Raw genomic sequence first — 22,501 nt, 5'->3', positions numbered from 1 at the left:
CCCATCAGCATGGTCTCCTGCCAAACAATATGTACCGTGTATGCTCCAACAACACATTACCTAGTGGGCTCATATGACTCTCAGCACCGGACATCCAGGTATCCAACCCACCCAACTGCTAGTACATAATTCATTCTGGTGGCTCAAGATTTTACTAACTTTGTCAAGTCTTGCTCCATCTATGCACAGTCAAAGACCCCCAGAGAATTCCCCACTGGACTACTTGAAACACTCCCCATTCCTCTGAGACCCTGTTCACACCTATCTGAGGATTTTGTCATGGTTTGTAACGGTTTCTGGTTACTGGTTTGGTTATTATATACAAATTTTCAAAGTCATGTCGTCTGGTTCCCCTTAAACATCTCACATTTTCAGAATTTTACGGAATACCAGAAGACACTGTATCGGACCGGGGTCCCCAGTTTACCTCACAAGTATGGCAGGCATTCTGCAAACAGCTAGACATTTACGCCAGTCTCACCTCAGGCTACCACCCACAGGCTAATGGGCAGGTGGAGAGACTCAATCAGGAGATAGGTCACTATCTCAGATCGTACTGCAGCCATGAACAGGAAAAATGGAGTGGCTTTCTTCCATGGGCCAAGTATGCCTAGAATTCCCTCACTCACTCCACCACAGGACTCACTCCCTTCCAATGTGTTCTGGACTACCAACCACCCATGTTCCCTTGGTCAGGGGGAACCATCAACAGTACCAGCAGTGGTCGATTGGGTCAGAAGAAGTGAGAGGGTGTGGGACAGTGCTTATGTTAGGTTCCAATGTGCCATCCGGGCTCAACGAATTCAAGCCGACCATAGGAGACACCCCTACCCCAACTACCATCCAGGCCAGAGAGTCTGGTTATCTTCAAGAGATCTTCAATTGCGGCTACCCTGTAGGAAGCTCAGCCTCAGATATGTAGAACCATTCCATATCCTAAGACAAATAAGCCCTGTGATTTACAAACTGGTGCTTCCTGCTAACTACCACATCTCTCCTTCCTTTCATGTATCATTGTTAAAACCAGTCCACCCTGCATCTGGCCCTGAAACCTCGGAAATGGAGGTGTTCAAAGACGGGGGGATTCTGTAAGACCCACCACCAGAGGGAGCCCTCTCCAGAATATTGACTTCATTCCATTCCTTCTACAGTTACTTGTCTGTAGGTTCAAAAGCTAGGTGCTTCTAGAGGCACACTGCAAAGGATTGCCAGTTCACGTGCCTTACCGAGCATTAACCTCTTTATTCTTGTGTTACTTCACGTTATGATCTTCTGCCTGTTTATCAGATTTACCTTTCTGGATTACCCTTTCTGTCTTGTTTGCCTGTTGGATTGTTTGCCTGTTATTGACCCCTGCCTGTTATATTGTCCAGGTTTGAGCCTTCTGTTTTGGATTTGTTTAATAAAATCTTCTGCATAATGGATTCTCACCCAACCTCTAGTCCGAGCTCACTACACAAAGGTCTTGTGGAGTCCATGCCTCAATGAGCCAGAGTTGTTTTGGTGGTACAAGAGGGACCTACACAGTATTATCCATGTGGTTGTAATGTTATGGCCGTTCAGTGTATATTGCAGAGAATCACTGGGGCAGGCCACTTGAGTGGCCTTGTTTTGTCCCATGATCAGATATTTATAGCAGGGCCTTGACATAAATAACCCCGAGTGCAGCTCAGGAGTTGCACAACATTTAACAGCAGGATAACTCTTTAGGTAAGCACTAATGTAAACATCATTGTTGGGGATCATCATACAGTATGAAGGGGTGTGACATTTTATTTAGTCAAAGGATTGTAATACACAGCTGCATGCTAATGGTGAATAATTGTTTACAGTCTTGCAAACACTTCATGATTAAGGTTTTGCTGTGTGTTGTTAAAACCACAATAATGTTGACAAATACCCAGAAAACCCTTGCAAATGCAATTGCATTTATTTAGTGCTCATTTTCAGTTGTTCAATTTTAGTTCAAGTTTACAGAACAGAATGAACCGTGTGGGATGAAGTTGGATAGCAACATCGTCAGTCTTCCAGAGTGATTTCTTTGGGCCACACTGTTGATGGTGGAGAAGGTGTTTTGGAGTTCTTAGTTACTGCCACTATGGATTTTGAGACGTCAGGAGAGATTTTTGATGAAGATGTGGCGACTCAGTATATGATAGAACAGAGTCTTCCAGCAAACAATAATCAGACTGAATTTAAGGACATCTTATCTGCAGATGGATGCAGGTAAAAATTTGCATTAAAGAAATATTCAGCACGTTTCAACATCATATCTCAGATGTGTAACATATGAGCTACCATGGATGTGTATTAAAACGCATTTTGAGTTTACTTGAAACTCACTTATAATAAAAGTCTAATGGCAGTTGTTTAATATGTAAATGACAAACGACTTTCATGAATTCTTTAATTTAAGATATAAGTTTAAAGTAAGCTCTTAATATATATAATTTTGGGGGACATGGTGGCTTAGGGGTTAGCACATCTGCCTTGCACCTGCAAGGTTGGGGGTTCAAGTCCTGTCTGTGCCCTACATACATGTAGCTCACATGCCCTCCCTGTGCCTCGGGGGACCCCCCTAGGCACCCTGGCCTCCCTCCCTATCCACCTAAGGCTGATTGGCATTACCAAATTGCGTATGTAGGTGTGTGAATGTGTCTGTGATAGTGCCCTGTGATGGGTTGGCACCCCGTCCAGGGTGTCCCCTGCCTTGCTCCCTGGGGGCTTCCCGCAACCCTGTGTAGGATAAGCAGTATGGAAAATGAATGGATGTATAATTTGTCTTTTCTGAAATGGGATATAACCATATAAACCATATAACAGCTTTGGTAAGATGTATTTCAATCTATTATCTGTATACAATACACTCATTATCTTGGGAGCGTAATGATTGCTGTTACTCAGTTTCGCATTGTTTAGCTGCATATTTAAAAACTTTTTTCCATGAAATTCAACAAGTTCAAGTAAAGGAGTTTCCTGTTTTCCCCCTCAGTAAAGCTAATATGCCGAAATTTTTACCAGTAGTGATTGAACATGTACCAAAGATGTGATGGATAGAAATTAGGTTGAAAAACAATGAAGTATTCCTTTAAAGGCTTTCTTACATTCAGTCTGTTTGTCCACAGGATAATACAAACTAGTCCAGAAAGGGATAAAATATCCAGTGCCATTAAACGAGGTGAGAATATTTAGAGAGTGTTTTTGAGAATTAATCATATGTTCGGGTAAGTCATTTGGCTTTGTTGTTTGTATATCAGGTGATGAAGCTGAGCTTCGTAAGCTCACAATCCACCAGTCTGCTTTCTCCGAGGAGGACAGTGCCGGCCAGATTCCCTTACATGAGGCAGCAATGCAGAACAACCAGTACATCCTGGAGATCACTTTCAAAGGTCAGGGGAGAAATTATCTTTTGTTCCAGTGAGCAACTGGCAATATGATTTAAAGTGTTACCATACTCACACTACAGATACACATATCTCTGTAAGGTGAGAGTTTAAATGCTGTTACAAATACCATGACCGTTTTTTCCACAGCATCTTCCACAGACGCAAAGTCTAGAATAACTCATCGGGGCAAGACAGCCCTCTTTTCAGCTATAGAGAAGGGTCTCTTGGAAAATGCCTGCTACCTTTTGGACAACGGGAGCAGCCCAGATTGCCTGGATCATGATGAAGACTCACCTCTTGTCATTGGTCAGTGAAAGGAGACAGCTTGAGTCAATTTAACAGGTTAATTTGTTACATTAGGTGAAGTTGCAAATAAATAAATGCAGTTAATATTAGAGAAAAGCATCCTATCTCCTGATCTTCATGTGCTTTTGGTTTTAACCATGTTAGCATAGTCAAGACCTGTTTAGTATCCAACATTTGGTTCTTATTTTTGCACTGGTACTACAAGGCAAATGTAGCTTCCTTGAATGGAGTACCTTCTCACCCTAAATGTTTTTCTGTAAATATCTGCACGTATTCAGTTCTCTAGTGTTGTCACAGGCTCTGTGATGTGTTTTAGGACACAGTGTGACTTATCATAGTCTATAAACATAACAAAACTTTACTGTTTTAAATCAGGGGTTCTTAAGATTTTTGTAATCAGGGACACCATTTACTGTAAAATTAAAGGCATGGACATAACTCCAGTGCAATCATTAGATACCAAACATGTTCTGGCTGATTAATTACATTTGAGAAAAGTAGAAAATTGTGTAATTAAAATTGTCTTGACTTGTAACCTCTAGATCTTCCTTCATCATATCAATTTTCTCAGCCCTTGTCTTTACATTCTCACAGCTATACAAAACAACCACTATGACATGATGAAGCTGCTTCTCTGCTTCAAGGCCAATGTAAACCAAAAGTTGGCGCACTGTAGAACAGCCCTTCATGAAGCTGCACGTTTGGGCCTGACAGATTTTGCAAAATTGCTGTTAAAGTCTGGAGCTGATCCTGATCCCAGGAGCACATATGGCCTCACACCTCTGGCCCTGGCAGCGCAAGCTGGCCACCTGGAGATAGTGCAGGAACTCCTATGCCGAGGTCAGGAAGTGTGCGTGTGGGAATACTAAACAGTACCATAAATGACAGTTTAGCATTGATTTAGTTGTAGGCTGACTAGCATTTCCGAATTGTCCATAGTGTGTGATTGTGCCCTGCGATTGGTTGGCACCCCATCCAGAGGTATTCCCTGTCTAATACCCCAAGTTCCCTGGGATAGGCTCCAGGCTCCCCTGTGACCCTGTGTAGTATAAGTGCTATAAAAATGGATGTTTGGATGAATGGATTTTAGGAGACAAAAACGTGCTGTATAAAAACATTAGCTTCGTTATACTGATTTCTTGGTTATTTAATTTAAAGCAATTGTATTTGGACTACAGGGGCTGATGTGGATTCTCAAGCACAAGATTGGGCTACTATCCTTTATGAAGCTTCTGCATCCGGGAACCCTGATGTCATCTCTCTGCTGCTGGAGTATGGTGCTGATGCTAATATACCCAAACACACAGGTCACCTCCCAATCCACAGAGTGGCCCATCGTGGATATGTGAAGTAAGAGGCATTTCTGACTATCATTGAGATTTCCAACAATATGCAAATTCACAATAACAGTGCATGTGTGGCCCTTTTTAGCATTGCCCCAAGGGTAAATTTCTACTGAAGGATAGTTTGTTCATTCATTAATAAATAACCCTCTTGTTTGGTTCAGTACTTATTAATGGATGTCTTATTGACCCAGAGAAGGTTGTTGGTTTTTACCAGTTGTAACATTTATATTAAAATACTATAATATAAATGAGGAACATTAGAGTTTAGATTTAAACAAAAGATGGAGAATATGTTAGAGGAACTAAAATAACCTCCTCACTTCATGGTTTGAAAAAGCCTATCTTACACCAACAACCATGTCATGGTCAAAGTCACTGAGATCACATTTTTCTCCATTCTTTTCTTAGAGCTCTAGCTCTCCTGATCCCTGTGACCACACGGGAAGCAGTGGAAGAGAGCGGCATGAGCCCCCTGCACTCGGCAGCAGCCGGTGGACAAACACAGTGTCTAGAGATGCTCCTCAACGCCGGCTATGACCCCAACTTCATGCTTCACCCTCGGGTGAGGCGCAATTATGATGACCAGCGCAGGTCCGTCCTGTACTTCACAGTAACCAATGAAGATATGTGCTCCACCAAGTTGCTCCTGGAGGCTGGTGCAATGCCCAACCAGGACCCAGTGAAGTGCTTGCAGGTGGCCTTGCGCCTAGGAAACTACCAACTGATCGATACCCTGCTGAGGTATGGTGCCAACGTCAATTACTTCTGCAGGGTGAACACCACGCACTTCCCTTCAGCTCTGCAGTACGCCCTGAAGGATGAGGTTCTGCTTAGGATGCTCCTTAACTATGGCTACGATGTGCAGCGCTGCTTTGACTGTCCATATGGGGACAGAGCTCACGTGCCTGATGATTATGAGGGCTGGAGCAGCACTGTCATCAAAGATACCATGGTGAGATGGAGTTTGCACAAATTCCATTGTCAGGCTACACAATTCAGATGGTTAAACAATGATTCTGAGAAGAGGGATGACTTTGCACTAGTTGATCTGCCAGTATACTGTATGTGTCTGACATTTGCTTGAGACTAACTTAGCATACAAGTAAAAGAAATCTATCTCACCCATATAGCTATATCCAGTTCTTTACTGATATAACACACACTTGATGTGGTTGATGTGGTTGAGGATGCAATGAGAGCTACTTTAATCTGTAAACATGAATAAAATGTCACCATGTAACTGAAGACTAACGACATGGGATAGCCATCTTGGTAATCACTTTTTCCCCCATCCATCCATCCATTTTCCATACTACTTCTCCTGCACAGGGTCACAGGGAGCCTGGAGCCTATCCCAGGGAACTCGGGGCACAAGGCAGGGGACACCCTAGACAGGGTGTGAGTCTATCACATGGCACAATCACACACCCATTCACACACTATGAACAATTTGGAAATGCCTATCAGTTTACAATGCTTGTCTTTGGACGAGGGGAGGAAACCCGAGTACCCGGAAGAAACCCCCATAGCACGGGAAAACATGCAAGCTCTGCGCATGCATGGCGGAGGCGGGATTACAACCCCCAACCCCAGAGGTGCGAGGCAAATGTGATTTTACAATGCCATTTGAAGCAAATATATCAATATTCAGGCATATATTCATTTAAAAATGGGTGAGACAGACTATCATTGCTTGTTAGCTTCAACTCCAGTCCCAAACGAAAGAAGCAAATGTCAGACAGCAAGCATGGCTGATCCAGAACAAATGGCTGATCCACAACATTTGGCATGGAAAAGTCTCTAAGTTAGATGTTTCACTGAACCATTACCTTCTAAATACTTTTTTATTACCTGTTGTCATTTTTTACATCTGTGACGTTCTTCCTTCCTGCAGTTCTGTGAGGTGATATGTGTTGACTGGCTGAAGCACCTCTCTGGAAGCGTGGTGCGTATCATGCTAGATTATGTTGACCATGTCAGGTTTTGCTGCAAAATTAAGGCAACTCTGATGGAGCAAAAACAATGGCCAGAAATCTGCAAAATTCAAGGTGAACATATGTGTGGTGTGGTATAGATTTATAGCTGTAGGCTTCCTTTATAACTTCTTCTGTTACTTTCTGCACACAGTAGAGTTTCACTGGAATATGGGTAGGCAGGTCACCATCCAATTACTAATAGATTACACTTCCTGTCCTGAATCCTCCAGAGAACGTGCGCTGCTTGCAGCACCTGTGTCGACTAAGGATCAGGAGATGTTTGGGACGGCTGCGTCTCAGAGCTCCAGTCTTCATGAGCTTCCTGCCTCTGCCGAACCGCCTGAAGGAATACATCTTATACAAAGAGTATGATCTTTATAGCCAGAGTTGCTAGGAACAGTTAAAATCACGCAGAACTGTTCTTTGTTCCTACAAATGATTGTGTGAATATGTGTGTGAATAGTGAATATGTAGATAAGTGTATAGATTGGCATTAATGAACACATTCAAATGTTACATGGCATTTGGATTAAGAAGATAAATATACAGAGTAGAGGTCGACCGATACTGGATTTTACCAATACTGATAACTAAGTTAAAGTAAAGTAAGTAACTATAGTAAAGTAACTAAGTAATTTTTTTTAATGAAACTTTATTACAAAAAGAAACAGTACTAACTGTAACATGAAAATGTACTGTACTTGTACTGAACTGCACTGAAGTAATATATAAATATTCATATGTATATATTAATTATTAATAAATATAAAAGTAAATAAAAGATATGAACCAAAATGTAACACTCCAATAACTAATAAAAATAGAGACATCTGAAACTAATCGAAAAACACTTCAAATAACACAACAAAATTTGTCAGGTTTTAATTTCACCTTTAGAGGCCGTTCTCATACTGTATAATGACAGCAGACCCTTCTCCTCAGCGGCTTCAGCAATGGATGCAATCGGGAAAAACAACCTGTGTGGATTTTTGCAGATAACCGACACTTCTAGTAATCAGTTATCGATTAAACCGATCGATCTGAAAAACTAGACCTCTAATACAGAGTGTATGTATACTTTTTCCTTGTAGCCAGGCTCTACATTTGTAAATGTATTTAGACTTTGTGACAAATAAAGAAAATCCTAATTTTCTGCGTGGTTAATGTTGGCACCTTAAATATGGATGGTAACATTAGCTAGAATATTTCTTGTAGACAAAGTGTTTTGGAGAGAGAGGACCTTAGCAAGGGGAGTGGCCACAGGGGTGGTAGCTGCCACCCTGGAAATAAGCCATGCCACCCCAACTAAATCACCAGCTCTGACCTCAAAATCTCTTAGAGGTTTATTAATGTTATACAATTCATGCAGAAGTAATCAATCATATTAAATCTATCTATAATATATGACAATATTATATTACATAATAATAATAATAATAATGTTTATAATAATATTTATTTATAATAATATTAAACTATTATATCGCTGGAATATAAAATGGATTATATATTCTTCGCTGAACTAAAAGGGCTTTTATTTTTTATTTTATTACTACATTGCTCCAAATACCTCATCACAACACCAAGGCTGAATCCCAAATCCCCCCAAGCTCGATTTATAGTACACTACACACGCTGTAGAAGTCCCCATTTCCTTCTCTATATAGTGCACTTGTTAAGGATTTAGGGAGTTATTTGGGATACAGCGCAGTCTGGCTGCCAATGAGAGGCGGAGAAAACGCCGAATATCCGCATGTGTGGGACGGGCACTGTCTGGTTGTTGATTTGTCTTGCATAAAAAGCAAACAGGAAGAGATTTTTTTTTCCTTAAAAAAAAAAAAACGATTGTCAATTATCAGAAATAAATAACAGCACAACAATGCCAGGAATTGATAAACTGCCGATAGAAGAAGCACTGGAAGACAGTCCTCAGGTAAAAAACAAACAAACAAAAAACATCTGGGCTTGCTAGCATTTTAGCTTTGTTGCTAGCTAGCTAAAGAACTAGCATAGCAACTATATATTTTTGTGCAGTCGTCGTCTTTAAAATGCCCCCTGAGTCAGAAAATGTTGCAAAAAACTAGAAAATGTAAAGAAAATTTCGTTTTCAGAAAAGGTTTTAGCCAGCTGCGTTAGCTTTATGGAAATGGTTTGATGTTGTGAGGAGGCAGTGTTTATAAGCACAGGCTGTATCCCAAATCACTCAGTATTGGATATATAGTGCACTACATATGATGCGTAACTCAATATATCGATCTCTGTATAGGGCACTGTTGTAGCGGTTAGGGAGTCCTTTTGGATTCAGCCGAATAGAAAAAAAACACTTAACTTTTAGTATATAAATGATTGTGGTGCAGTAATAGATTGAAGTTATTTGAATAGGAGCATATAGTATGTGTGTGTGTGTGTGTGTGTGTATATATATATGTGTGTGTGTGTGTGTGTGTGTGTGTGTGTGTGTATATATATATATATATATATATATATATATATATATATATATATATATATATATACACACACACACACACACATACACACATACACATACACATACTATATGCTCCTATTCAAATAACTTCAATCTATCACTACACCACAATCATTCCTCAATCCGGACCGCAGAATCTCTCACCATCTTCAAAAAACAGCTAAAGACCCACCTCTTCCGTGAACACCTAGCCAACTCATTAAAAAAAAAAAAAAAAATTGCACTTACACCTCTACTCTGTGCACTTTGCTTCTTCTGGAACTCAATTAATAGATCTTGTATGGTAACACTACTTGTATTGTTCTCCGCTTGATATATCGCTTTGCTTGTATTTTTCTCATTTGTAAGTCGCTTTGGATAAAAGCGTCTGCTAAGTGAATAAATGTAAAATGTAAATGTGTGTGTGTGTATTTAGTGATCAGCGCAAATATTATTACTGTTCTTTAATCACTATATTTCCCCCAGCAGTTCATTTCTTTTTGCTATTTGTTACTGCATTACGCCACAGCTTTGTTATTTCACACTTTGTCTACAGATCAGCCACAGTTTAAACTCCTTGGCACGTCCTGGTTTCCTTCCTTACCCACTTCCTTAATCTCTTCCTTGCTTTCTTGTGACTCGTGCTGTTTCAGCAACCGTTGACTATTATGAAAGCACAGCAAAAAGAAACTTCGTCTTTACATTGCCAAGCACTTACTCTTTGCTGTCCTCCGACACAGATCAGGGGTGTTTGAATGCGTGTAAACGGCTCGGGTCGGATTTGTTTACATCTGATATGGACCACATCCCAATGAGGTTCTACAGTAAATCTGAAACATATCTAATATCTGATCATTTGAGTTGCATCTAAATGCTCCCATCTGATGTTATTGTCATTCTTATGAGATGATGGGCTAGGCCAAAATTTATTTGCACAAAAGTATTTATATTGGCATTTTACTTCCAAGCAAAACAAGCCAAATGATTAATAGTTATAAAATGTATTTATCATTATGAAACAGATCATTTTGGTTCTGAAACCTGATTGGTTTTAAACCAATAAAACTCTTATACTGTAGAATAGCCTTGCCGCCCAAGATGTTGCTTAGCAACCAAAGCTTACTGTGAACAGACTACATTTTGTGGAGGAATAATTGTTTATTACGAATATCATTAAAAATAAATAAGACTGGCTTTTATCGTATTGCTTTTGTTGCAGCCTCTCAAGGGTGTGTGTTAGACTGATTTTATCATGTGTTTGTGGGTTTTGTCAATTAATCGGCACCAATAACTGATTTACTGGAGCTATTGGTTATCAAGAGCGACCCCTAGAGGTGGAAATTAAATCCCTATCTCTAATTAATTTTGTTGTGTTATTTGAAGTGTTTTTTGATTGATTTTGGATGTCTCTATTTTCATTTATTTGGAGAGTTACTTATTGGTTTAGTTTGGATGTATATCTTTGACTTACTTTAATATTTATTAATAGTTAATATACATTAACAGTTATATATTTATTTCATTTAAAAAGTGCAGTACATTTCCATGGTACAGTCAGTACTATTTATTTTTGTAATCAAGTTCAGAAATATTTTACTTTATCGGTAGAATCCACTATCGGTCGACCTCTACTCTTCTTTGCGTTGTACCTCAGAACACACTTGTGATAAAATCAATGTAACGTATGCTCTCTCATGGCCCAATCTCAACTTAAAATTGAAATGCAGCCACGGTCACATTCATGTTAAACACCTCATGTCTTTTTCTTCTAGACTCGCTCCCTGCTTAGTGTGTTTGAGGAAGACACATATGCCATATCCAGCTACTACCATCAGCTCTTCAAGGCCATGCAAAGGATATATGATGCGCAGGTAAGCCATGACTAAAAAAAAAACTTTCTCGCTATCATTAGGAAATGCTCAAAGCAATTGAAAACTTTTTTTTTTCTTGTTTCTGAGAATCTTAACCTTTAGGTTTGTTTGGTTTACAGAATGAACTGAGTGCTGCGACACACCTGACCTCCAAGTTACTGAAGGAGTATGAAAAACAGGTAGAAAATGTTCACCACTTTTTTATTTTTTCATTTATTTTAAATTTTATTTTAGTGAAGAATAGGAATCATGTTATGCCTTTAAACTCAGCAGCAGGTTTAAAGGAATGGTTAATGGAAAAAGTGACGCAGTTTTATACTTGCCTCAAAGGTAGTAATGTAGTTGAGCGTTGTAATGTTCTGGAAAGAATCATTTGTGACAATCACTTTTTTAAGGACTGATTAATAATACATTTCCCAGTCACACGTTTAGGTTGCCTGGAAACCTAATAGACTAGACTAAAAAATGATCGCTAACTTAGACATATGACGAGACACCACACATATCTTGACCAACAAGTGTTAACTTGATTCTTCTCCAAACTCTGGAGATTATGATTAAAGACTGACCCTCTCGTTCCTTTAGCGTTTCCCACTCGGTGGTGACGATGAGGTCATGAGCTCGACTTTGCAGCAGTTTGCGAAAGTCATTGATGAGGTGAGAGCAATGTACCGCTTTTAGCTCCTCCTCTTCATTTGCAGTTAGATTTATCTTCTTTGTCTCACTATTTCTTTCTCTCTCTCTCCATCTCTCTCTGTTGTTTCACAGCTCAGCTCCTGTCAAGCCGTTCTGTCCACTCAGCTAGCCGACGCCATGATGTTCCCCATCACTCAGTTCAAAGAGAGGGACGTAAAAGGTGAATATCCTTATTACTTTTTTGGTTGTGTTTTTTTTTTTTTTCTTCTTCTTCTTTCCATTCATTTTTTAAAATTGCTTTTCTTTAATACAGAAATCCTCACTCTGAAGGAAGTGTTCCAAATATCCAGCGATGGTGAGTATCACTCATTTCATCAATCACAAAAGCAAAAGAATTCTTCAGCAACTTTGGCACATTCACCGTTTCGTTTTCTTACTATAACAGATCTGGACACAGCCATCAACAGGTACAGTCGGCTGTCTAAAAAGAAAGAGAACGAGAAGGTAAGAAGCGTAACAGTTAGTTATTAAAGTTAATTAATTATATAAGTTCTTAAAGTGAGGTCTGAGTTTATTACTGTTTTAATTTGATGAACATGGCAACAGTGTAAATCACCATCTATTGCTATTAAAAAGTGGTCATACTTGTTATAGTTATTATTATTATTATTATTATTATTATTAGTTTAAGTATATTTATAAGCCTGAGTTACTGGTAATATAATTGAATGTACAAAAAAATATGCAAGTCACACTGAAATCTAAAGCTTAATAACTAGAAAAATGTTGATGATAAAGTTTGGGTTTCCTAGTAATAAAAATCATTAATTTATAAATAAATATTTATACGGTATACTTACTTGATATGCTTAATATTTGAATAATAGAATTATGTTCATAAAATGAAACCTTTGCTGTGATCATAAGTGCATCTTTGAAAATAATTTTGGGTTAAATCATGTCTGTGTGGGCAAACAGCCAAAAATCCTTTTCCCAAAACTGTATTTTCCTGCCTATACAATATTTTGGCACGACTTTAAGAATATAGATATATTTCCTCAAAATGACATGAAAATATGTTATTTACTTTTTAATCTTGCCTACCCTATCTTTGTGCCAAACGTCATGTTGTGTAAGGATCATGATAAACTGGTGAGAAACCAGTTTAATAAATGTGGAGGTTAAAACAGTCAGTTTGCCTGTTTGCTAGTCAAGTGTGATTTCTTCATACAGTAAATGTCACACTTTGATCAAGTTGTTGTTGGACAGGAAAATGGACATAAGCCTAAACATTTCAGTTTGTAATCCTGCCCCAGATTCGGAATAAAGTCTTCAAATTCACTTTTCTCTGATCACATCTAGTGAAAATGCTTCTATTTTGCATTCTTTTCTAATCTAATACAACAGTTTTCATTACAAATTATATTATCGACAGTAACTTGAGTGAAAAATAGACTCTTTCACTTGAATTTCAGAGTTTCTTAGTATTTGGTACGTCCCCTTTTTGCTTTAATGACCGTGTGCACTCGAGCCGACACGGACTACATGAGTAAAACCTTACGATCCATTTTGGATCAAATCCGTCAGAGTGTCGACCGAACACGTGCTTCAATACAAGAGATTAGGCATGAGGAAAATCTGACCTTTTGTACAAAATATTACAAATTTGCTTATGTTTAAATAAGGACCTAGTGATAGTGCCGAATCTTGAATATTAAATTGAACGTTTAGTTTCTATGTTCCTCAACATGGTCTCAGACTTTTGGACCCCGCTGTATGTGAAACAGAAGCATATTTCAGTTCAGTACAGTCTGCAGTTTTCAGAAGTACATACTGTATATTAGAAAATGTCACAATGCGACCATGTGCACTTTATATCGTCGCCTAATAAGATCTGTCTTCTCCTACTTTCTGGTGGGACTGATTACGCACAAAGTTGATTAACACTGTTGCACACTGCAGTGATGGTCTTCCTTTAATGAAACACATACTGAGACTTGGCTTGGCCACTGTGAGAAGAGCGTATGTTCTGCAGATTTGGTTGGCTCGAGTCCTGTCTCCTTGTGCAGGACAGGAAATTATAGTAGATCTGACTTTGGGAAGATGAAATACGAGTGTGGATTTGGACTAATGTGGATATTCACTGCTGTAGAAATGAATCAAGCACCCAGTTACATCAACGTTTTTGTACTTTTTTTTATTTCACCTACATTGACTGCTAAAATATTAGAGCATCTAAATAGGATTCTCAAATGATGTAAAAAAAATTTTGTCTTCACCACAGTTAAAGGGTGAAGTGATTGAAGATGTTTACACCTCAAGGAAAAAGCAGCACCAGACCATGATGCACTATTTCTCAGCACTTAATACGCTACAGTATAAGAAAAGGATTGCCCTGTTGGAGCCGCTGCTGGGGTATATGCAGGCACAGGTGCGGACTACATATTCTGTCTCACTCTCTTTTCACTAGTTTCAGTATTTATTTAATCAGTTATGAAAAACATTCAAATTCATTTTCAAGAATACATTATTTAAAATTGAGAGCTTGAGTAATACTTCTATAAAACTCTATAAAAATCTTAACAACTAATGCTGACTTATGATTACCTCGGTGTAGTCCTGCATCATATGCCATCATTTCAACAACATAACTTTTTTTTTTGGCATTTATGTTGGTATTAGGACTGTAGATCCAGATGATGGCCTACTTGTTTAACTTGGTCGATTTATAGTTACTGGCTTCTTTATTTTAATACATTTGTAAAAAAATTGTAGTCATCTTTATATAATTTTAGTTATTTTACTTATGACTGTATTTTACTCAAGATCTCCTATCTGTATCGCAGGTTGAGTTTTCGACCTGAGAGTTTGGACATTAGTTAGCAGATAGGTCATAGAATTTGGGGGGGGAAACAGTGGTAGGAGACCACCCTGTGCCCAAAATGGCACTCTATTCCCTATCCTATATTGTACATCATTCGGACCCTTGCCCTAACAAATGCTACCAATTTCCTGAAATAAGGTAGAGTTTAAGGCATGCTATCAGCCTTTTGAGCTTGATTATAATTAATTCTTATGAATTACATATAAACTGAGCTAGTCTTTACAAACTGACAGCAAAAAATCCTAACTAAATTCTGGTTGAACCGAACCCATGTCTTTTTTTTTTTTTTCCTTTTCACAGATCAGTTTCTTCAAGCTTGGATCAGAGAACCTCACACAGCAATGGGAAGACTTCCTCACAAACATTGGAACCAGTGTACAGAAGTAGGTTTTATCTGTTCATCTTTTACTATTTTAATCTCCTGTCCCTGAATGGTAAATGGTCTTCTACACAGCTGTAAGAATTATTACCTCTCGCTAGGAGGACGGGAATTAAGTTTATTTTTGCAGGCTGATGCAAGCTTATCCGGTTGTTTGCAACACATGACCCATTCTTTAATGTTGACATTAGCTTGTTCCAGCTTTAATATTTAACCAGCGTCTTTCCCCCAGCTCGATAGCGATGATGAGCGTTGGAAGGCCAGAATGCATTAAAGTAGAGGAATATAATGTGGTATTTCTCAGTATTCTGTTACCAGTTATCAGGGGAAATGTCTTAACTATAACCACATTATGTTTTAATATTCTTTTCTTTTCTTGATCTTACTTAGTTAAACTAAGATATTTAACTGACAGTTGTGCCAAAAGCTGGAACCAGAATGAACCCTTTTGGGCAAAAGATTAAACAAAGTACAGTAAGATGGCTCTCAACTGAAATCCTTAAGAGTTTTGTTAAAATATGGATAAAATATGGGTGCCATGTGATCTAGCACATGTGCGCAGTAACCTATAGGAGTGGCTTTGGAAAGTAACTATTCACTCTTTGTTGTTTTCCAAAATCTCTACTTTATAGGTGGTGGCATAAAATGAGTGGTAAACATTCATCCCAAATTTACAGATATAGGTTACATGTGCATATTAAAAATATCTATATTTATATTTTGTTATTATCACATTTATAATATGTATGTATTATGTACTATAATGTATTACATGCCTGTATATGTATTTTTTATATATATATATATATATATATATATATATATATATATATATATATATATATATATATATATATATATATATATATATATAACACTGTAATTTACATTGTATTGCATATACTGTGCCCTCCACTAATTTTGGCACCCTTGGTAAATATGATGATCTATTGTTAAAAACAAATTCACAAAAATACTCTGCTCTTGTGGGTATCAAACAATTGCAAACAAATCATGGGTTTATCCAAAAAAAAATTTTTTTAAATATAGGTGTGCAACAATTATTGGCACCCTTTTAGTCAATACTTTGTGCTACGTCCCTTCACCAAGATAACAGCTCTGAGTCTTCTCCTATAATGCCTGATGAGGTTGGAGAATACAGGGCAAGGGATCTGAGACCATTCCTCCATACAGAATCTCTCCAGATCCTTCAAATTTCGAGGTCCAAGCTGGTGGACTCTCCTCTTCAGTTCACCCCACAGGTTTTCTATGGGTTTCGAGTCAGGGGACTGGGATGGCCATGGCAGGACTTTAATTTTGTGGTCAGGAGACCATTTTTGTGTTTATTCTGATGTATGTTTTGGATCATTGTCTTAACTTAATTATTGCCCTGATTGTGGAAATGGGCATTTTCAATGCTTATGCTATTTTCTTATAGCCACTTCCCATTTTGTGAAGTTCAAAAACCTTTTGCTGCACATCACAGCTACATTCCTTGGTCTTACCCATTGTTATGAATGACTGGAAGCACTGGAAACAGGAAGTCATGGTTGAACAATTTCCTGTTCCTAGTCACTCAGGTGTACTAAATTTTTTTTTGAAATATCAATGGGAATATACTTCAAATATATTTTCCCCATATGAATTAATAGGGGTGCCAATAATTGTTGCACACCTATATTTAACAAACATATAAAATTATTTATTTTTAATTTTTTGGAAAAACCCGTGTTTTGCTTGCAATTGTTTGAGATCCATCAAAAGGTTGAAAAATAACGACAGTTTTTCACATCCTCCTTTGCTCATATTTACCAAGGGTAAATATATCAATATTAGTGGAGGGCAATGTATATGAAATTATTTACAGTACTAGTATTAGCCTTGTTAATAGTTTGCATGACTTTTATTGGTTGTGGTGGTTGTTGTTAGTGTACGCAGGGAGATGGACAGTGAGGTGGACATAATGCAGCAGACCATTCAGGATCTGGAGCAGGCCAGTGATCTGCTGTACATGCCCGACCCTGACCCTAATAAAATCCCAATTAACCGCAACCTGACCCGTAAAGCCGGATACCTCAACATTCGCAAGTACGAAAGCCCTAGTGCTGGTTTATACTTCATTACAAGCACTATTAAATCAGTATTATAAGATGTTTGTCTGTAGTTGATTAATTTCATAGCCGTGCCATTATGTTTCTGCGTGAGTGACATGCATCGTGCTTTCATATTTTTATGTCCAGTAAAACAGGGCTGGTGTCGACCACATGGGAGCGGCAATATTTCTTCACACAAGGAGGGAACCTCATGAGTCAGTCTCGAGGAGACGTGGCCGGAGGGCTGGTCATGGACATAGACAACTGTTCTGTCATGGCAGTGGACTGTGAGGATCGGCGTTTCTGCTTCCAAATCTCTTCCTTCGACGGCAAAAAGTATTTTTAATAACATCCGTACCTGCATGACATTAAAGGAGTTTGATTATCAAAAGTTAGGATTTCATTCATGTAGTCCGGCTGGTAGACTTAGTGTTTTGGTAGATCTCAAGTAAGAAGATTTATAGTTCTTGAAGGCTGTTTTTAGCAAGGGCTTTGTTCAGGAGCTGGATAATTATGAATGCATTCTTTTAGAGCTTAAACATCAAGTATTGACTTGTTTACTAACAACATTGCTTTGTGCAGTAATAATAAATGTGTTTATATAACATTAAATATGTATAACATTACATACATTTAAATAAATGTATTTTTCTATTATTGTGTTACATTAATTACGTTTAATTAATCTGATTCAATTTATTAAAAGTTTTATGTGATAAATTTTTATATTTTGTTGTTTGTACAACAGTTCTACATTTGTGTTATACCAGAGACAGAGAGAGAAAATGTCATTTTAATTATTTTAAAAAATTAATTACATTAAATAAATGCAATTCTGAATGATGGTTTTTATTATTTTACACAATTCTTTTTTTTCTTTTTTTTCACCGTAGGATTGCCATATTACAAGCAGACAGCAGAAAGGACTGTGAAGAGGTAACAAATTGAGAATATGTCCAATTCTTTGGTTTTCTTTATATGAGCAGGATCCATAGCTACAGAAATGTTTTTGGGTTTTTTTGTTTTGTTTTTTTTCATTTCAGTGGATCGCAACAATAAATAACATCTCAAAGAGGATATATCTTAGTGAGAAGCCTGAGGTAAACGTCAGCTTCAAATCAAAGACTTGTCACTCTGTTTTATCCGACATTTTACCATCCATGACAAAAAAGAAAGAAATAATGCTCAACTCCAGTGGCTATTGCTAAATGACTGTATACCTGAAACTTTGACAGGAAACTGCTGCCAGAGTCAACCAGTCAGCTTTGGAGGCCGTGACTCCGTCGCCTTCATTCCAGCAGCGGCATGAGAGTTTTAGACCAAACACGTCAGTGTCTGTTTATACTCACACGGCTTCGTTTTCCTTTAGGCCAGTCTGATTATTCCTATTCAAGATGTAACAATAGTTTTTAATCCTGTTGGATTATAGGCAGGGCCGACCCCGAGCGGCCCGGACCAGCAGCCAGAGCTCAGCAGGCTCTGAGTCACCTGCTCTCTCCTCGCTGTCTCTGGACTCCCTGGTGGCTCCAGACACCCCCATCCAGTTTGATATCATTTCCCCAGTCAGTGAAGAGAGCACACCGCAAGCTAAAGGTGCTGCCCAGGGCAGGTCAGTGCCTCTAATTCTAATCTATACTCCTGGAAGAAAGGTGTCATCCAACATGAGTCATTGGACAGTTTTCTTTAAACATATACAGTATAGTGCATAAAATTGCAGTTAAATTTTCTCACTCATCAGCCTTTAACCATGTCACGTGTCTCTTGTGACATGATATCACAAGAATTGATAAAGGCAGGTCACGTGTCACTTTGTCTCTCAATAATGCCTGCATAATTTATTCCACCTAACGGCCCATGGATTGCTATATCCTGATTTTTCTTTTACTTTTTAAAATAATGCCAGTGTTTCTTTGTCACCTTTTCTGAAAGAAGGACGAACCCGTTTGGAGAGTCCGGAGAGGTGCAGTCCGGAGACAGCGAAGGTACTTGTCCCATAAACAGACTTCAAAATTCCAGAAAGACTTCAGTCCCTTAGAAAAGGTCATTGTCAAAAATAGTTCAAGCATATTATGTAACTTCCTGATTTCACAGACTCCATCCTGCATCAGCTCTTCATCGTGCGTTTCCTGGGATCCATGGAAGTGAAGGCCACAGAGAACCCGGATGTCATCTACGAGACAATGAGGCAGATCCTGGCGGCCCGAGCCATCCACAACATCTTCAGAATGACCGAGTCCCATCTACTTGTCACCTGTGATTGCCTTAAGTAAGTGAACTCCTTGGCACTTCATTGCATGCTGATAATTCTTTGACATTGTTATTAAGAGTTTCTCTTTTCTTTAACTGTTTCTAGGCTCATTGACCCTCAAACCCAAGTCACAAGATTAAGGGTAGGTCTGATTTTCTACATCTAGTATGCCTCAAGTGTTTTTTTTTTTTGTTTTTTTTTTTTTTTTTTACTTTGGGCCATTCATATAGAATGTAGAACATCATACAACATCAGGCATGTCAGAGTAAAGATATGTACCTTGTCCATGTAATGGTATTTAGTATTATAAAAATTGATCCTAGGGCAGAAATCGTACTAATTTCTGATTATGTATTGCAAAGTAAGATAGTTCTCTATTTCACAGACTCCCTGCTTCTCTTTCTTTCTCCACAGTTCCCTCTGTCCAGTGTGGTGATGTGTGCATCTCATCAAGAGAACAAGCGCCTGTTCGGCTTCGTGTTGCATACGGCTGGCGGCCGGGTTGATGGACGTCCCGTCACTGTCTGCTACATCTTTGAGTCTAATAATGACGGAGAGAAGGTACAATCAAAACATGTATATGTAGTGCATGTTTAAGCCTGATTCCTAATGCCGTTTTCTGTATAAAGTAAGCATGCATATGCTTTTTCACCTTAATTTGTGTCTATTGTTTTCTTGTCAGATCTGTGATAGTGTGGGACTGGCGAAACAGATAGCCCTTCATTCAGAAATTGTGAGTGTTTTTATGTTAGGGCCACAAGAGACTTGTAACAGTATAATAATAATAATAATAATAATAGAGTATATCATCTGGTTCTTATGAATCTATTGTATTTGTTTGTAGGATCGCAAAGCCTCTCAGAAGCAGAGAGAGCAGGAAAAGGCAAAGGAGAAGCAACAAGAAGAGCTGACTAAACAAAAACAGATTGAAAAGGTATGCTGAGAAAAATTCATTTGTACGCCATAAAAAAATGTTAGTCAGTTCCTGGTGGCCCCCGATTCTGCGTGTTTCACAAAGTCTAGTCTAGAGCCAAGACTGCATTTCGCACCCACTACATCATCAGTGGTTTATTTATTTATTTATTTCAACTAATTTTTATAGGATCCTTTAAATACGGACGTGAAATGTGGGCTACCTGGTTTTTTTTCGAGGATGAAACTGGTATATCATCTACCGCCTCAGTTCACAGAGCCAGTCAGAAATGTTGAGGAAACTGTTATAAAGTGAACTAACTAGTAATGCTGACAGGAAATAAGCAGTGGAGCTCTTTTTAAATCCTCTAAATTCAAACAAATGAGTAGAGTACAAGTGAAATACATGGATCTTGTTCACTAATTGTGGCACGCGCATACATTTGCATTTCAATTGATACTAACATCAATTACTAGTATCTTTGAGTCGTTTATCTGTACGTTTAACTGCTTTATCCTCCATTTGCACCTGCATCATGTAGAATTTTCATTAGGATTTGAGAGCAGCTAGTTAATAAGTCCTTAATCAGAAATAACGCCACCTTTGTTTCCCATTGGAAAACCCACATGATGTGTATAGAGTCACACCATTCAAAATTAGGATATTTTACCATGTAATACTGACCCCTATGAAGAAAAAATAAAATAACATTCCAAAGCCACCTGCAAGTAAATGAAACCTCTCACGGCTTCCACAATGCTTTTCCATGATCAGGACCGCAAAATGGTACTCAATTGTTTAGATCAAATTCACTTGAGTATATGTAGTTATTTCTAACAGTGATATTCAGCTAAGATTGCACTGTTATGTTAAATAAATGTATGTTTGTGCCATCACCCTGTCTGTATTATGTTATGCAATAAAATAATAGTTTACACCATAATTCCAGGACCTGGAGGAACAAAGTCGCCTGATAGCTGCTTCTAGTCGTCCAAACCCGCCAACCGCTGACGGACAGTTCCTCGTCCTCAGCAAGAGCCAATCGGAAGACAGCGATGTCGGGGAGGAGGGGCGGAAAAGAGGTGAATCTGATGCTTAAGAGTAAGGAGCATGAGGATAAAGTTGATCTCTACCTGGACTCAACTTTTCATCTAAAACACTTAATCTTAATGACGTTTCTTTTAAAGCTTCTGATTTTCTAAAGGAAATTACTTTTGCAAAGTGACTGCAGAATATAAAAAAAAACAACAACCCACAAGTAATGGAGAGAAGAGTAATTTTATAGGTGGGTGGATTGGGAGAAAGCTGTCATGAGCTTGTTTTATTTGTATTGTATTTTGTATCTTTTCCATTAATGACTTGTATCGAAAACACACTTTTAGATGTTTTTGGTTGCTGTGTATGTGTGTGTGTGAGCGAGAGAGAGCGAGCGTGAGAGAGTTGGTGCACTACTAATAAATTGTGTGGTAAATGGGATAAATTTTTTTGGAAGACATTGCACGTGTGAATAGCACATATTAACGAAGGACTTGTACTAATATTGTATATTTAACTTTATGCGCTAACATGCCTGCATGTACTTCAGCTCGTGTCATATCTACATCAGTAACTGAATTGTATTGGGGTTGAATCTAACCAGATTGTACCTGTCGTGAATTCTGTAAGACGTGCTTTGCAAATTGTCATCTGTTTAATTAAGGTTTGTGGACGTGGTCACTTAGGTTTTTGGTGGTTTTTTTTTTTGTTTGTTTGTTTTGTTTTTTTTAAATAAAGAAAAAAGTAATAATTTTAATCATTTGTTTAACCCCTTAAACTCCCAGTTTACTACAGAGAATAATAATAATAATAATAATAATAATAATATTATTTAACTATTATTAAATATTTTGTAACTGCAAAGAAGGTATGTAATTACAAAAGTCCTGGGAGTTTAAGGGGAATTTTTTTTTCCTATAACACAGTTTACAATTGTATAAGGTTGTTTAAAATGTTA

At 38.1% G+C, this 22,501-nt stretch overlaps 2 protein-coding genes across 5 annotated transcripts; both read left to right on the top strand.

The window, feature by feature from the left end:
* The first annotated feature begins 1,965 nt into the window (after positions 1–1,965).
* asb14a (ankyrin repeat and SOCS box containing 14a) lies at positions 1,966–8,103 on the top strand. The gene is made up of 9 exons (XM_053653058.1): positions 1,966–2,226; positions 3,126–3,178; positions 3,258–3,389; positions 3,534–3,692; positions 4,287–4,532; positions 4,871–5,042; positions 5,447–5,990; positions 6,933–7,086; positions 7,245–8,103. The coding sequence occupies exons 1-9, from the start codon at positions 2,099–2,101 to the stop codon at positions 7,406–7,408; spliced, it is 1,752 nt and encodes a 583-aa protein (XP_053509033.1). The 5' UTR covers positions 1,966–2,098; the 3' UTR covers positions 7,409–8,103.
* A 651-nt stretch (positions 8,104–8,754) lies between these two features.
* appl1 (adaptor protein, phosphotyrosine interaction, PH domain and leucine zipper containing 1) lies at positions 8,755–22,371 on the top strand. Of its 4 annotated transcripts, none has more exons than XM_053653054.1 (23): positions 8,755–8,947; positions 11,257–11,355; positions 11,475–11,534; positions 11,941–12,012; positions 12,124–12,211; positions 12,305–12,346; positions 12,437–12,495; positions 14,276–14,422; positions 15,176–15,258; positions 17,184–17,342; positions 17,495–17,683; positions 18,096–18,134; positions 18,241–18,283; positions 18,391–18,447; positions 18,583–18,674; positions 18,777–18,956; positions 19,280–19,329; positions 19,439–19,613; positions 19,701–19,737; positions 20,010–20,156; positions 20,278–20,328; positions 20,440–20,529; positions 21,458–22,371. In XM_053653054.1, the coding sequence occupies exons 1-23, from the start codon at positions 8,894–8,896 to the stop codon at positions 21,605–21,607; spliced, it is 2,163 nt and encodes a 720-aa protein (XP_053509029.1). In that variant the 5' UTR covers positions 8,755–8,893; the 3' UTR covers positions 21,608–22,371. The 4 variants fall into 4 exon arrangements, with proteins under 4 accessions (XP_053509029.1, XP_053509028.1, XP_053509031.1 ...); XM_053653053.1 differs by having other exon boundaries at positions 19,277–19,329; XM_053653056.1 differs by lacking the exon at positions 18,096–18,134.
* The last annotated feature ends 130 nt before the right edge of the window (positions 22,372–22,501 follow it).

The sequence above is a fragment of the Ictalurus furcatus genome, chromosome 21, assembly GCF_023375685.1.
Source record: "Ictalurus furcatus strain D&B chromosome 21, Billie_1.0, whole genome shotgun sequence".
Lineage (NCBI taxonomy): Eukaryota > Metazoa > Chordata > Actinopteri > Siluriformes > Ictaluridae > Ictalurus > Ictalurus furcatus.
The sequence above is the reverse complement of the archived record's forward strand: the minus strand, read 5'-3'. Positions and strand labels throughout refer to the sequence as shown.

What these genes read in the sequence shown, in the direction of transcription:
- asb14a (XM_053653058.1), top strand. Translation starts at nt 2,099, where the DNA reads ATGGATTTTGAGACGTCAGGAGAGATTTTTGATGAAGATGTGGCGACT. An exon ending in AGACTCACCTCTTGTCATTG is followed by an intron (nt 3,693 to 4,286) that starts GTCAGTGAAAGG and finishes ACATTCTCACAG; the next exon opens with CTATACAAAACAACCACTAT. An exon ending in CTGTCATCAAAGATACCATG is followed by an intron (nt 5,991 to 6,932) that starts GTGAGATGGAGT and finishes TCCTTCCTGCAG; the next exon opens with TTCTGTGAGGTGATATGTGT.
- appl1 (XM_053653053.1), top strand. Translation starts at nt 8,894, where the DNA reads ATGCCAGGAATTGATAAACTGCCGATAGAAGAAGCACTGGAAGACAGT. An exon ending in TCTTCCTTCGACGGCAAAAA is followed by an intron (nt 17,684 to 18,095) that starts GTATTTTTAATA and finishes TTTGTACAACAG; the next exon opens with TTCTACATTTGTGTTATACC. An exon ending in GCAGTCCGGAGACAGCGAAG is followed by an intron (nt 19,330 to 19,438) that starts GTACTTGTCCCA and finishes CTGATTTCACAG; the next exon opens with ACTCCATCCTGCATCAGCTC.